Source organism: Pollicipes pollicipes, unplaced genomic scaffold (genome assembly GCF_011947565.3).
Source record: "Pollicipes pollicipes isolate AB1234 unplaced genomic scaffold, Ppol_2.1 Scaffold_5724;HRSCAF=6776_pilon_pilon_pilon, whole genome shotgun sequence".
Classification (NCBI taxonomy): domain Eukaryota; kingdom Metazoa; phylum Arthropoda; class Thecostraca; order Pollicipedomorpha; family Pollicipedidae; genus Pollicipes; species Pollicipes pollicipes.
The window spans coordinates 8,257,972-8,269,778 of NW_023596746.1; the positions used below are offsets into that span (position 1 = coordinate 8,257,972).

The 11,807-nt window shown below is 52.0% G+C and overlaps 1 protein-coding gene across 1 annotated transcript in view; it reads right to left on the minus strand.

Annotated features, from left to right (window-relative positions):
* The window catches only part of LOC119102439 (uncharacterized), a 42,899-nt gene extending 31,502 nt beyond the window's left edge, over positions 1-11,397 (minus strand). Inside the window, exons 1-2 of the mRNA XM_037225802.1 lie at positions 11,387-11,397; positions 7,441-7,606 (exon numbers count right to left, since the gene is read on the minus strand). Coding sequence (XP_037081697.1) covers positions 7,441-7,606; positions 11,387-11,397 — 177 coding nt within the window. The remainder of the gene's footprint in view (positions 1-7,440; positions 7,607-11,386) is intronic.
* Positions 11,398-11,807: the final 410 nt, after the last annotated feature.

Genomic DNA, 11,807 nt, shown 5'->3' on the forward strand with positions numbered 1-11,807 from the left:
ATAGATACTATGGCCTCCCCCACAGCCGTCTTTAGGTGTTGCATTGTCCTTGGTATCTTCTCAAAAACCTGGTCCATCTCGCGACCTCATAGAAAAGGTTCAGACGACTAGGATCCGGCCGGTGAGGCACCCAGATGTTGTCAGTCGTGAGTGAGACGACTCTTCCCCCAAAGGTCCCCAGAGAAGGAGTCTTCTTGCAGTCGTTGCGTGCGATGGAGTGCCATCTCGCTGTAACCACACCGAAGATAAGCGAGCTCGTGCGACCACAAATGCAGAAGCCAAAGCTCCGGATGGCCCCGCAGCAACGGATTTGGGTCAGCGTCAAGGCATCTACATCGCCGCTCTCGAACCAAAACGCCAGGTGATGCTTTGTGAGCTCATAGCGACCCATGTTGAGCACCTTTTGCTGTTGGCTTCTGCTCCATTGTGTGGCCATCGAGGTAGCTGCTGCTCCAGTCGCGTTATCAAGTTGTTCACAGAGCCGTAGGGACAAAACGGCGCTCACCTGCGCACCAGATGTGCTTAATCCCCTCGCCGTTCTGGCTCATCTCATCCTTAACCACTGACACACTTGAACGCTCGCGGCGTTGTCATCCTCGCTTAGGGTGCTCTGAACGTGTGGTTTGTATGCATGGATGCTGAGACACTCCCTCAAAATTCGGCTGACTGCCGCCTTCCATATTCAGGTCTTTTGAGAGACCCGGCGACAGGAGTCTGGGGTAAACCTCCACCGACATCTTCGCCAGATCGATGCCGTTCCCAGATCGAGGCGATGGCCTGCCAGCTCTGGGGACATCGAGCACAGGCCGTGCTCCTGAACCTTTCACACCAAACCCAGAATGCATTTCCTGGTCGCAGTGGGTCGGGGGAAAAACACCCTGTAGAAGAGGTTTGCAACAGAAGTTTCCGACTTGTGAGGGCAGGCTTAGGCTTAGCTCTTTCAGATGCTGTTAGGTACATACGTGGTGGTTAGAAATACATACTTTGATGTTGAAAGAATCTCCCAGATTTTAGATTGCGAGAGATTACGAGAGACTGTTATATCAGAGATTACAACGCCTTCAGATTTTGTTTTAATCAGGCCGTTTTCATGTGTGGCGAATTTTAAAGGATTCATCCTCATTTTTGGGACATCCCATACAAAGCCAACAGGACTAGAAGCTGAATCGAAACAAAACTGAAGTGGACAAAAGCCGACGAGGATGAGTGATTGAAAAACTTCACCAATGGGACATTTCCACGACAAATCGACAAGTGTCTTACACCGTCATCCCTCGGATTATGATTAAACTGGTCAAAGGTGTTGCCAGCAGCGCTGAAGTCGTTGGTGAACTTTTTCAATCTCGCAGTTCCACCGTTTCGGAGTCATGGCCTACGGCAATTTCGAGCTGCGCGGTAACAGAGCTACCTTTGGTGGCGATTTTTCCACTTGCTTGAAAGATAATTTGGCAAACATATATGTCAAAATAATCTGAAAACTGTCCTGAAGAGCTGCATGCTACTCTTGAAATTGCCATTGCAGAATAATAACCGGGACATTGTGAACTTTTGAAAGGCACGAAGAACGATTCCCTTATGTAACATTGTTATTTTAATTAACAGCATGTTAAAAGTTCAGTCTATTTCACGAGACGAAAAACAAAAAACGTGTTTATCTGCCTGGAAAGACATGGTCTACGCAACGACGAATCAAGTGTAGCGCACGAAGACTGGGCGTGCGGCGCAGCGCCGCAGCCGGCTGCCCTCCCCCCTCATGTGTACTGTTGGGGCCGGGTTAACTGGAGCAGGGGGAGGTGAGCGCGCACTGCGCAGATGGTTTGGTCTCTCGTTCATGTGGGGCGACTCAGTCAGACAAAAGCCCAAGTAGATAAGAGCCAATAAGAGCCTTGAGGCAGTGCCTGCTGTGCGAGTGGAGCGCGTGGCTGTATAGACAGTGCCTCGCAACAATGAAACGCTCGAACAACCTTGTCGTGCCGTTCCATTTGGGGAGATCAAAACGAGTACACCGCGTGGCTTAAAGGGAGCATGCCACCTTTTTGTACTCGATTATTTCGATCAGACATACCCGATTTGATTGGTAATGCAAGTTTCCTCGAAATCCTACTGAATACCTTAGGATTTCGATTCGAAGTAGCCACTCCTGCGGGACAAATCTCACTGGAATCTCTGCTCACTTCTATTAAAACAATATGATTTATTTGCCTTGATTTTTCCAACAGGTGCGTTCTGCGATGTTTGCATCACACGATTTCTTCAAAATGCTAACGTAATAAATGTTACGAAAGCTGGAAGCACTGCCTAGATAAAAACATATACAAACACGAGGTTACTATTCCGCGAACGCTGCGTCCCGGTGCCAAGCAGTCGCAATCACGCCGCTCACGTGCGCTGTAATCACCAGAACGCGAAGTTGGTGGTTGGATCTCTTGGCCTGCAAGATGTCACTTAAAAGGGCCTACCGAGTAACGCCGCGTGGGACGTTCATAAGAATGTATGATGCGTCCTTATGAACATCATCCTGCATGATGCTGGAGTGTGAGAATTGTCCGCGCTTGCGATGGCGTGCGATCGTCGCGATAAACACGCGCTCAGGTGTCCGGGTGATTCGATCCCCCCAAGCATGTTTCCGGAACGGTTTCCAAACCACGCAGCGTGGCCGCGCCAAACTGTACATAGCTGTAGACAATTGGACGGAGGATCGTCTGAAATAAAACAGTCAGATGCACCTTGTAAGGTCGCTGACTGACGGCAAGTCCAGGTTGGCCCATGGATTCAGCGATGTCAATTTCTAAGGCATCGTTCAATCTGATGCAACAATGGAGTGCTAGAAGAAACCATACATCTCTGAGATGCTTTCTCAGGCAGCACAACAACTGAATGAACAAATTTTATTGACCAAAGATCGGATATGAAGGTCAGACCAAGGCCAAAACCAACCTGTCTTATTACTATGAGGCTTGGCTGCATGAAGTGGTTTCTGGTGCTTACTTCAAATTTGTTGATAACAGGAACCGCATGATCTTCCATTATTTTTTTAAAGGTCAAAATAGGTCACTGACTAAAGTAGCCCGGGTCAACACCTGATGATTTGGTCACCATTACCTTCGAAAGGTCAAAAAAGGTCATTGAGTTTAAATGAGCATGCAACCTTTTGATTACAACAGGTATCTAGGTTTACTTGGGGCCACTTTGGACACCAACCCGGAGCTTGACTTTATTTGACCTTATCTGACCTAAATGTCATTACCTAGGAATCTTAAGCTTTGCAACCAGTGAGTTCACGTACAGGCCATCACGCCCAATGAATTTGGCGTCTAAAACTCTTATTTCCTGAGATCTCAGGAGGGTCAAATTGACCCCCAAATTGTGACGAATTTTACACGACTGTCCGAAAACGAAGCTTTAATGATTCTAGACTTTTCAGAAAGCTACACTTTGGTCGTACCAGACGAAGTTCAGCAGTTTCGTTGGGATGCCATGCAATGGACGCTGCATCCTTTCGTGGTATATTGGCCAGAATCTGGACGGCTCACACATAAAAGCTATTGCCCGCTGTCAAAAGCGATGACACATAGCACTTTGCGGTCCATACATCTCTCCAGTACCTTTTACCGGAGGCGAAAAGCGTCGTTTCAAATATGGAAAAGTGTATTACTTCCAAGACGCACCAGCCGCGCACTACAGGTTTAATTACTTGCACATTTGTTTTCTTGAGGAAAACTGTTCCTGTTGTTGTTATTTTGGGGCTTTACAACGCACCCAGGTGCTGAGGCCATGTGGCGTCGCCCGCCTCTCACCCTGGGAAGAGGGGCGGGCACCTTGAGGAATCGAACCCCGTACCTCTGGTCTCCCAGACGCGCAGTGGTTAACGCAGACGCGTTAACCACTACACTACCGGCGCCCAAAGGCCCCTGGGAGGAGGACTATCGTGAAGTATGATTGGCATTACGTTGCCATGTCCCATGGGAAGAACTCTTGCGACGGAGTTGGGGGACCTGAAGAAGGGTTGCTGCCAGTGCCAGCCAGAGGCGCCTCCATTTCCATCATATCCGCTCTGCTGAGAAGCTGTACCAGTTCTTGCAGGGCAAGGCTAATGTGCGGACGGCATGCTTCTTCGTACCAAAAGCAGAAGTACTTCGGGCAGAAGATTAGCTTAACATCAGCTGGGCCACGGCCATGACTGTCAAAGGGACACTGGATGTTCACAGAGTGACCCCAATGAGTGCTCAGACTGTCACTGTCCGCGTGTTAGATTTAGGCGTTGGGAGGGAAGTAGCGGTTGCTTGATTTGAAGACTTTTGGTGAGTAAGAGTGACCTAGGCTGAGCCACTGGCGCACTATGACTTGGACTGAGTGACGTAGGCGCAGAGTGACTTAGACCGAGTCACTGAGTCGACTTCCACGTGTATACGAACCATCGTGTTATTAAGCTTAGTGTTTTCTCAAAATGCGCCCATTTTCCGCCGGCTGTGTGGAGAGAGGCGCGGGAGGTCAATGCGCCCGCGGCCGACGGCGGGTGGAGCGAATGAGGCGTAGTCTTTTACCGTGACTTTGTTTCCATGTCGCCCAAGCCGATAACCAACTTTTTTATTTTTGGACTATGGGGCAAATACTACGCTTTTTGACGCTTACAACGCTTCCTGAATACTACGCTTTACATGCAAATGAGAAAAGCTCAAAATCGCGTAGGAAAGTGGTTCTGCATTCATTTCAAATACTCATAATGCCACCACGAATATTTCATTTGCGATGATTCCAGCCACGACACACACGTAGTCTGGAAGGTTTTTAGAATATTTTTGGCATGTAGGTTGATGTAATTTTCTTTCATTCAGTGAAAAAAAATCACCGCCGAAGGTAGCCCTTCGACCTAACAACACAAAATGCCGGAGACTGTAACTCCAAAGACGCTCAACTGAGAGATCTAAAAATACTGCAGGCGTCTTCAGCGCCCCTGAAGCCCACAGATCCAGTTTTATCACAATCCGAGGGATGGCGGTGTAAAACTGACCCTTCGACCCGTCGATTTGTCGTGGAATGCCCCCAATCAGAACCAAAACAGCAGTGAGTACCATGAGTCAGGGTCTGATGTTTGTGTAAGAAATGGCGGGAAGCAGGGGACCAGGGTCTGATGTTTGTGTAAGAAATGGCGGGAAGCAGGGGACCAGGGTCTGATGTTTGTGGAAAGCCAGTAGGAACCACTACCTGGGTTGTATGGCTTATGAAGAAACCGGAGGGAGCCAGGAACCCATACTTTTGAGGAACCAGTGAAAACCAGGAATCAGGGTGCTCTTTGCAAAACAACCGACAGGATACAGGAGCAGGGAAGTTAGGCCTAGGAAGTAGCAAACTGGAGCAGAGGATCAAAATCTCGTTTCCGGAACTGGAAGTGAAACCAGGATTTACACTGCGAACCAGGCACGTGTCTGTTCAGCACCAGGATTAAGGAAAAAAAAAGAATTTGCGACGGACGCCGCCGCTGTGCGCCCACGTCCCAGAAAATAAGAAAAGGAATTTTCATGGACATTGATAAGGATTATCAGGGCACTTTCGTACATCGGTCATCTGATACCCTTAGCGCGCAGTTCGCGTGGTTAGGTCATGAAGGCTCGGATGCTGGCTTGCTGCCAGAATCGTTCACCGCATGAGCGAGGGTGGGTCCAAATCACATGATCCACGTATGCGAGGCAGGGAAACCCATTGAATCCACGGGTACATCCGAGTACAGTTAGCAGCACCCCCTTTCCTGCCAGGCGTCAAAGCATTGACTCTCCTAGCCTTACGTCCCCTCTTTGACATTTTTTTTCCGAATGGTTGGCACGGATGGCCTCGTTCCAGGGTACCTGCTAATCATGGCTTGCTGCAAATACCATGAGCCCACCACCAGGTTGTGCTGTCCAATTCATGGAATAACTTTTCCTCCGCCCTATCACCAGAAAATGCGGAGTGTTTACATGCCGCACAATACTGAGGCAAGACCGCTCTCGCCTGGGTTTGGCTACCTGCTTGTTACTTTATTCCAGCCAACGGTTACCCGTGTCCATTTCTGTCTCTTAAATTGGTTTGCAATCCGACTGTCACTCCTGTCGACTTCTATCCCTTTCAACTTTTTCCGACTCCATTTTCATCCTTGACACCTCTTTGTTACTGGAAACGATTGGTGATTTTCTACCAGTGTCGACGTTTGTTCCTCTCGCCATGTTCGGATTGGGCTTTCATCCTAAGTTGTATCTTTATGACTTTTTGTCTTTTGATTTTGTTCGACTCGACTTTTTCCCTGTTGACTTTGATATAATTCGACTCTTTGTCCGTACACTTTCTTTTTATTCGACTTGTCTCCCTGACGACTACCAATCCTTCGGCTTTGCCTACATTTTTTTTTAGCCCTGTCGATCTTTATTCATTTCGACTACTTTCGTTCGAACGTATTCGTGTAACTTGTTCCATTTGGTTGTTATCATTCCCCTTTTTGTCCGGGATCCTCGTCCCCGCCCTGTCCGGGACACTCGTCCTGGCCCTGTCCGGGAGCTCTCCCTTGCCCCGTCCGTTACCCTCGCTCTCGCCCTGTCCGGGAGCTCTCCCTTGCCCTATTCGGGACCCTCGTCCCGCCCCTGTCCGGGAGCTCTCCTTTGCCCTGTCCGCAATTCTCGTCCTGGCCCTGTCCGGGACCCCTCCCTCGCAAATTAGTATACAGCGTTCTTTTGACTCTCGATGTTAGTCGGGTCTTTCCTAGTGAAATACGAGGGCGTGTACTTTTTCGCGATACCCATTTAGGATAGAGTCGTGCAGCACATCACATCACGCGGCTTAGATGGCTTACGTCATGTTAAAAAGCAGTCAACAGTGGATCATCCCAATCCCGGCATGAACTGAGGTTCGTTCTTCATCAGGCAACTTCATAGCAAACAATGAGAGAACAAACTGTCGAAAAAGCGAAGTCGTGTAAAGCAAAAATGATGAGCGAATAAAATAATGGAAAAAGCCGAACTTGATTCATGAATCAATGTTGTATTCAGGTTCAAATCCTAAAAGCGGCAAAGCTGATTTATGTACTCATGTTGTGTAGGGATCCAGATTCTCCCATCGCGATGGTTCGTGGAATCTTAAAACCGATGAAGGGTGCACGCATTGTTTTACTATTTACGTGTCGCATGACATATGGTATCAGGTGTCTCAGTCTTGGAAATTTGGGTGGTGAAAATTTGAACATTGAAGCCGGTTTGACCACTGCCACTGTCGTCACGCCGCCTTCCCCACCCACGGCCGTGTCGTGCTGTGTCGGCCGTGCCTGCGTCACGTTTCAGCCCCCCCCCCCCCGCGCCTTGGCGGTGGTCTCTCACCTGCGCCCGGCTCCAGCAGCAGCGGCTGCGGCTCGTCGCCGGCCGCCGGACTGTCCGACCCGCTGCCCGGGCTGCCCGCCTCGCCCGTCAGCGAGCGCACCTTGCGCTGGTGCGAGAAGCTCTTCAGGTGATACTCGATCGAGCTGCGCCGGCGTGGGTCGACCGGCTTGTCGCAGAACTGGCAGAGCAGCAGCTCGCCGCTGCTGCGGAACAGCTCGGCGCCGTACTCGAGCACGCGGTCCTCGGCGGTCTTGTTCGAGAGGTGACTGCGACCGCGCGGGTCGGCCGAGTCGACGGCGACGGGGCGCCGTCGACCACGCCGCCGGCGCCGCGCCGGCACCTGCGCCACCTGGTAGGCGGGCCGACTGGCGTGCAGGATCGGCACCACCTCCATCGGCCGCCACTGGCGCCCCGCTCAGACCGCGCGCGGGGACGGGCCGGCCAGCCGGCCGGCGGGGCGGGGGAGGGGGGCGCGTCGGAGGCCGCCGGCGCGCGGCGCGGCGCGGCCCAGACGGCCGAGGTCAGGCGGCGACGCGCTGGCCGGCGCACCACCCACCGGCGCCGCGTCACCGACCCGTCGCGACGGAGCCGACAGGCACCAGTTCGAACCCGCACGCGCCCGGTGACCGGCACAGCTCGCAAAAGCACCGCAGACAGTCACCCGCCGTCAATAGCAGTCAATCCGGCGACTGAGCACCGCACACGTCACCCGCAGCTCGCGGCACTGCGGCACGGCCAATTTCCGAGCGGGAGGAAGTGGCCAGTTCGCTTATTTTCACTCGGCGTTCGGGCGGCTTGGCGCAGAGGCTGCGGTCTCCAGGCCAGCGTCAGACGGGCGGCGCGATCACTCGGCGTGGCCACGGCCGCACGGCGTGCCTGCCCTGTCCGCGCGTGGGGCGGTGCGGCGCGCCACTGGCGGCCGGCGCCGGGCGGGCGGCAGCTCGCGCGCAGCGCCAGCTCGCGACTGTCGGCGCCAGACGCGGCCACATTCCGCCGCGTAGCGCCTGCAGTCGGCCACGCAGGCTGGCGGCGCCGCAGCCCGCGCGCGCGCTTTATCGACTCGGCGGCGCGCGAACCACCGGTCACGTGGTACCGGGGGCCGCACGAGACGCGGCTCGCGCCAAGGCCGCGCGCCGCCCCGGCTGGCCCCGATCGATGGTTGTGTCGCGCCGCGCGCGGCCGGCCGCGGCGGGGCCGGCCGGCGCCGCCCGCCCAGCAACGCGCCGGCCCGTCGAGCGGCGGCCGCGCCGCGCCGCCGGGTGGCGCCGGCCCGGCCCGGCCCGACCCGACCCGATACGTTGCACCAGCGACGGCTCCGCGCAAATGGCGTCTGGCTGGACGTGGGGCGCGGAACGCAGAGACGCACGCCGGTGTGCTCCGTGCCTGCGGTCGCGTCTCGGGCGCCATGGAATGCTGCACGCGCACACAGCACGCCATGCTGCGAACGGCCGTATCCGAAGCGGCACGTCAGCGACCAGCCGCCATAGCTTTCGAACAGGTCCCACCGTGGACAGGCGCACGTCGGGTGCGCGCCGGGCGCTCCTGAAGCTGAGTGCGATCTTACGATACACAACCAACTACGATCTCCTCTGAGAGAACATGTACAAAAGGGCTCCTTGAGACACCGTGTCGCTCCGCCTCACAGCAGAGGGTTGGACACCCCTGGAAGAGGGGACGCTGAAAGTGGCCGGGTGACAGGTGTGTGTCTCCTGGAGCGGGGTTGACCTCGGTGGGGTGGGAGGGTCGCCGGGCGGTGACAGCGGGCCTGCGCAGCGGCGGACAGCGCCGCTACTGTTGGCCGGGCATGGTCAGCTGCCGCGGGTCGCGTCAGAACGTCACACAGCGGCTCTGGTCGACCGAGACCCGATGCAGGAGAGGAGCACCCACTCGACCATACTCCTGGTCAGTGCTTGACTATGAAATACAATGGTGGAGAATCAGATAAATCGGTGCGCCGATTAAAATACGCCCTACCTACTCCTCCGCACCTCGAGGGAGCCTGGACCTGTGCAGGGGTCTTCGTCGAACTGGGGGATTGGTCGAAATCTACCCCTCCGGTTAAAATAAATGTTATTAACCGGAGGGGTAATACGGAATGAATGGCCATCTATTCATATTTTTGTCAACTTGTAATTGAAGTCTTAGCGCGTCGTTCCATGTGAAGAAAATTCAAGTTACTGGAAAGTTGAAAAATTACAGCCAGCCCAGTCAACAATAGCCCCGGCTTCCGGGCGCGGCGATTGGCGTTGGCGCGGCCCTGAGATGTCCGCAAGAAAGGGAATGTTCCTTACACTACTGGCAATATTTTTCTTGAGCATTGTTTTTGCATGACAATGCCAAAATCACGCTAAGTGACCGAGACCGATGCGGGCAAGTTTATGATCAGTGTAAGTCCTCAAAAGTCGATAAGTATTCGAAAATTCGTGAAAGTTTTGTACTTTCCCTTCGGAAATCGCATTAACATAACAGAGAATAACTTCTAATTTATGAACGGCCAGAGATCAACTGCCAAATGTCACACCTGTATTGTATTGTAAACAATGTCAGAAATATAGCTTAGTCCCATTTCATTTCGGTACGGGTGTACTCGATCGCGGATATTTACAAGGATGGGAGGCCTAGCCACGCAACTTGCAGCTTTACCATTTGAACCTCATTTGACCTTGAAGACATTGGTCTCGGTCATGAGATTTTCATACAACGTAGATATTTATAGAACCTACTTACCCGGTGAGTTTGGTTACCTCTTCTCTTTCTGTTTTCGAAAGGGGGGAGGGTGAGATCGTCCATTGCGCGTGATTCTCAGAGACCGTTCGCTGCGTGCGTTATGCCGGGCGTGATCTGAGCGTGCAAGACGTTCCTCTCGCAAATATTCAGAAACAGGTCATTATGGCATTCACGTCCTCTACTTCCGACCTTCACGGCGAAAAGGGCAGTGCGAGCATGCAAGAACAGCCTTGTTATCTTCAAACCCAATTCCATCTCATCATACCTAAGAACTAAATACACAGATTAGTATGGATGGCTTAGCAAATCTTCCGCTAAGTTTCGAGCAAACAGTTTGGGACGACCGTAGTGGGGAAACTTTTCAAACGCTTAATAGCATGTTGCCACGTGCTTTGAAACACTTCCACCCATAGTTAGCTTGGACGCTTTCGATATACTCAGTAATGACAGTTTTCTTGAATTCTTTTTAAGAGCTCAAAATATAATATTTCAGGCAGGCGCACACGCGGGAAAAAGCGTCCACTGGACTCCCTGGTCCTCCGTTTAGGAAAAGAAATATGTTTTTCATGTGCTTTGCTTTTTACAACACGTGGTAAAACCGCAATGCGCCACTTGACCGGAATGCCTGTGAAATGGATGATGAAATCATGGTGAAACCAGAATGTTTCAGAACTCTATATTTTCTCTATTTTAAGGGGAGATATGTGCAAATATGTTGGTTTTACGTGGCACGAAGCTGACGTAAAGACGCACTAAGATTTTGATTACTCTCTGCAGTATATAGCTCAGGGACTTCTGTCAAAGAGCGCCCTAGGCATAGCAGACATTGCTTGCTTGCTCGCTCATTTTGTAACAAGGTTGCGTTAACGCAACAGCATAAAGCACAACACGTGACGTAGCCTCGTGATGCACATGTTCAACCTTCTACCTTTTAACTTTTGTTCAAATGGCTTACGCCGCCAACTGCGTCAACCACAAAGGTGTATATAATCTGACGCCATTCGCGCCCATAACTGATAACACATTGTGACCGCTCCGCGACCAGTGTACTAGGAACCTGATTATGACAGGTGCAGGGAGGCTTTCTCTTGGTCATATTAATATTCCCGGAATTTACAAATCGTGTTATAGACATCTATTGACTGGCATTAAGCTTCATAGATCTGGCTATCTGGCTTTCATCACCGCAAAACTCGTCTAGATCAAAGCCATTGCTGGAAGCATGTATGCTCCCCCCAGGAAGACTTGGCATGGCGCTGATGACCCCCAGCAGGCGTGACCTGTCACCGACGTAACTGAATTATTTCAATGGCTCTCACCTGCACCACATCCTAGAGGCGCCGATGTATACAAATGGTTGTGGGCCGGAGCCGGGGACCCGACAATCGAATCTCCCCAGAAAGGTGTAATTAACGATGTATTTAGCACACTGTATTTTTACAAATGGTCATTTGTAGTTTCTGGTTGTGTATTGTAGATAGAGAAGTCCTTTATATGAACAGAGAGCAGTCATGGGCATGGTCTTCAAATAATTTCCGAAGTAGGTGGGGTTTTGTGCTTTATTCAGTTTTTCAACCACTTGAGGCCTGGGTTTTGTGAAAGTAAAGATCATGGCCAGTTTGTAACAAATATGGGGGCATATGACCACATGGCGAGGCCAAATTCAACACTACGGTGGCCAGGGGCCTGATGAAATAGTACAAGTAGACATCTACCTCATACTCTGCATCACAAACTGAT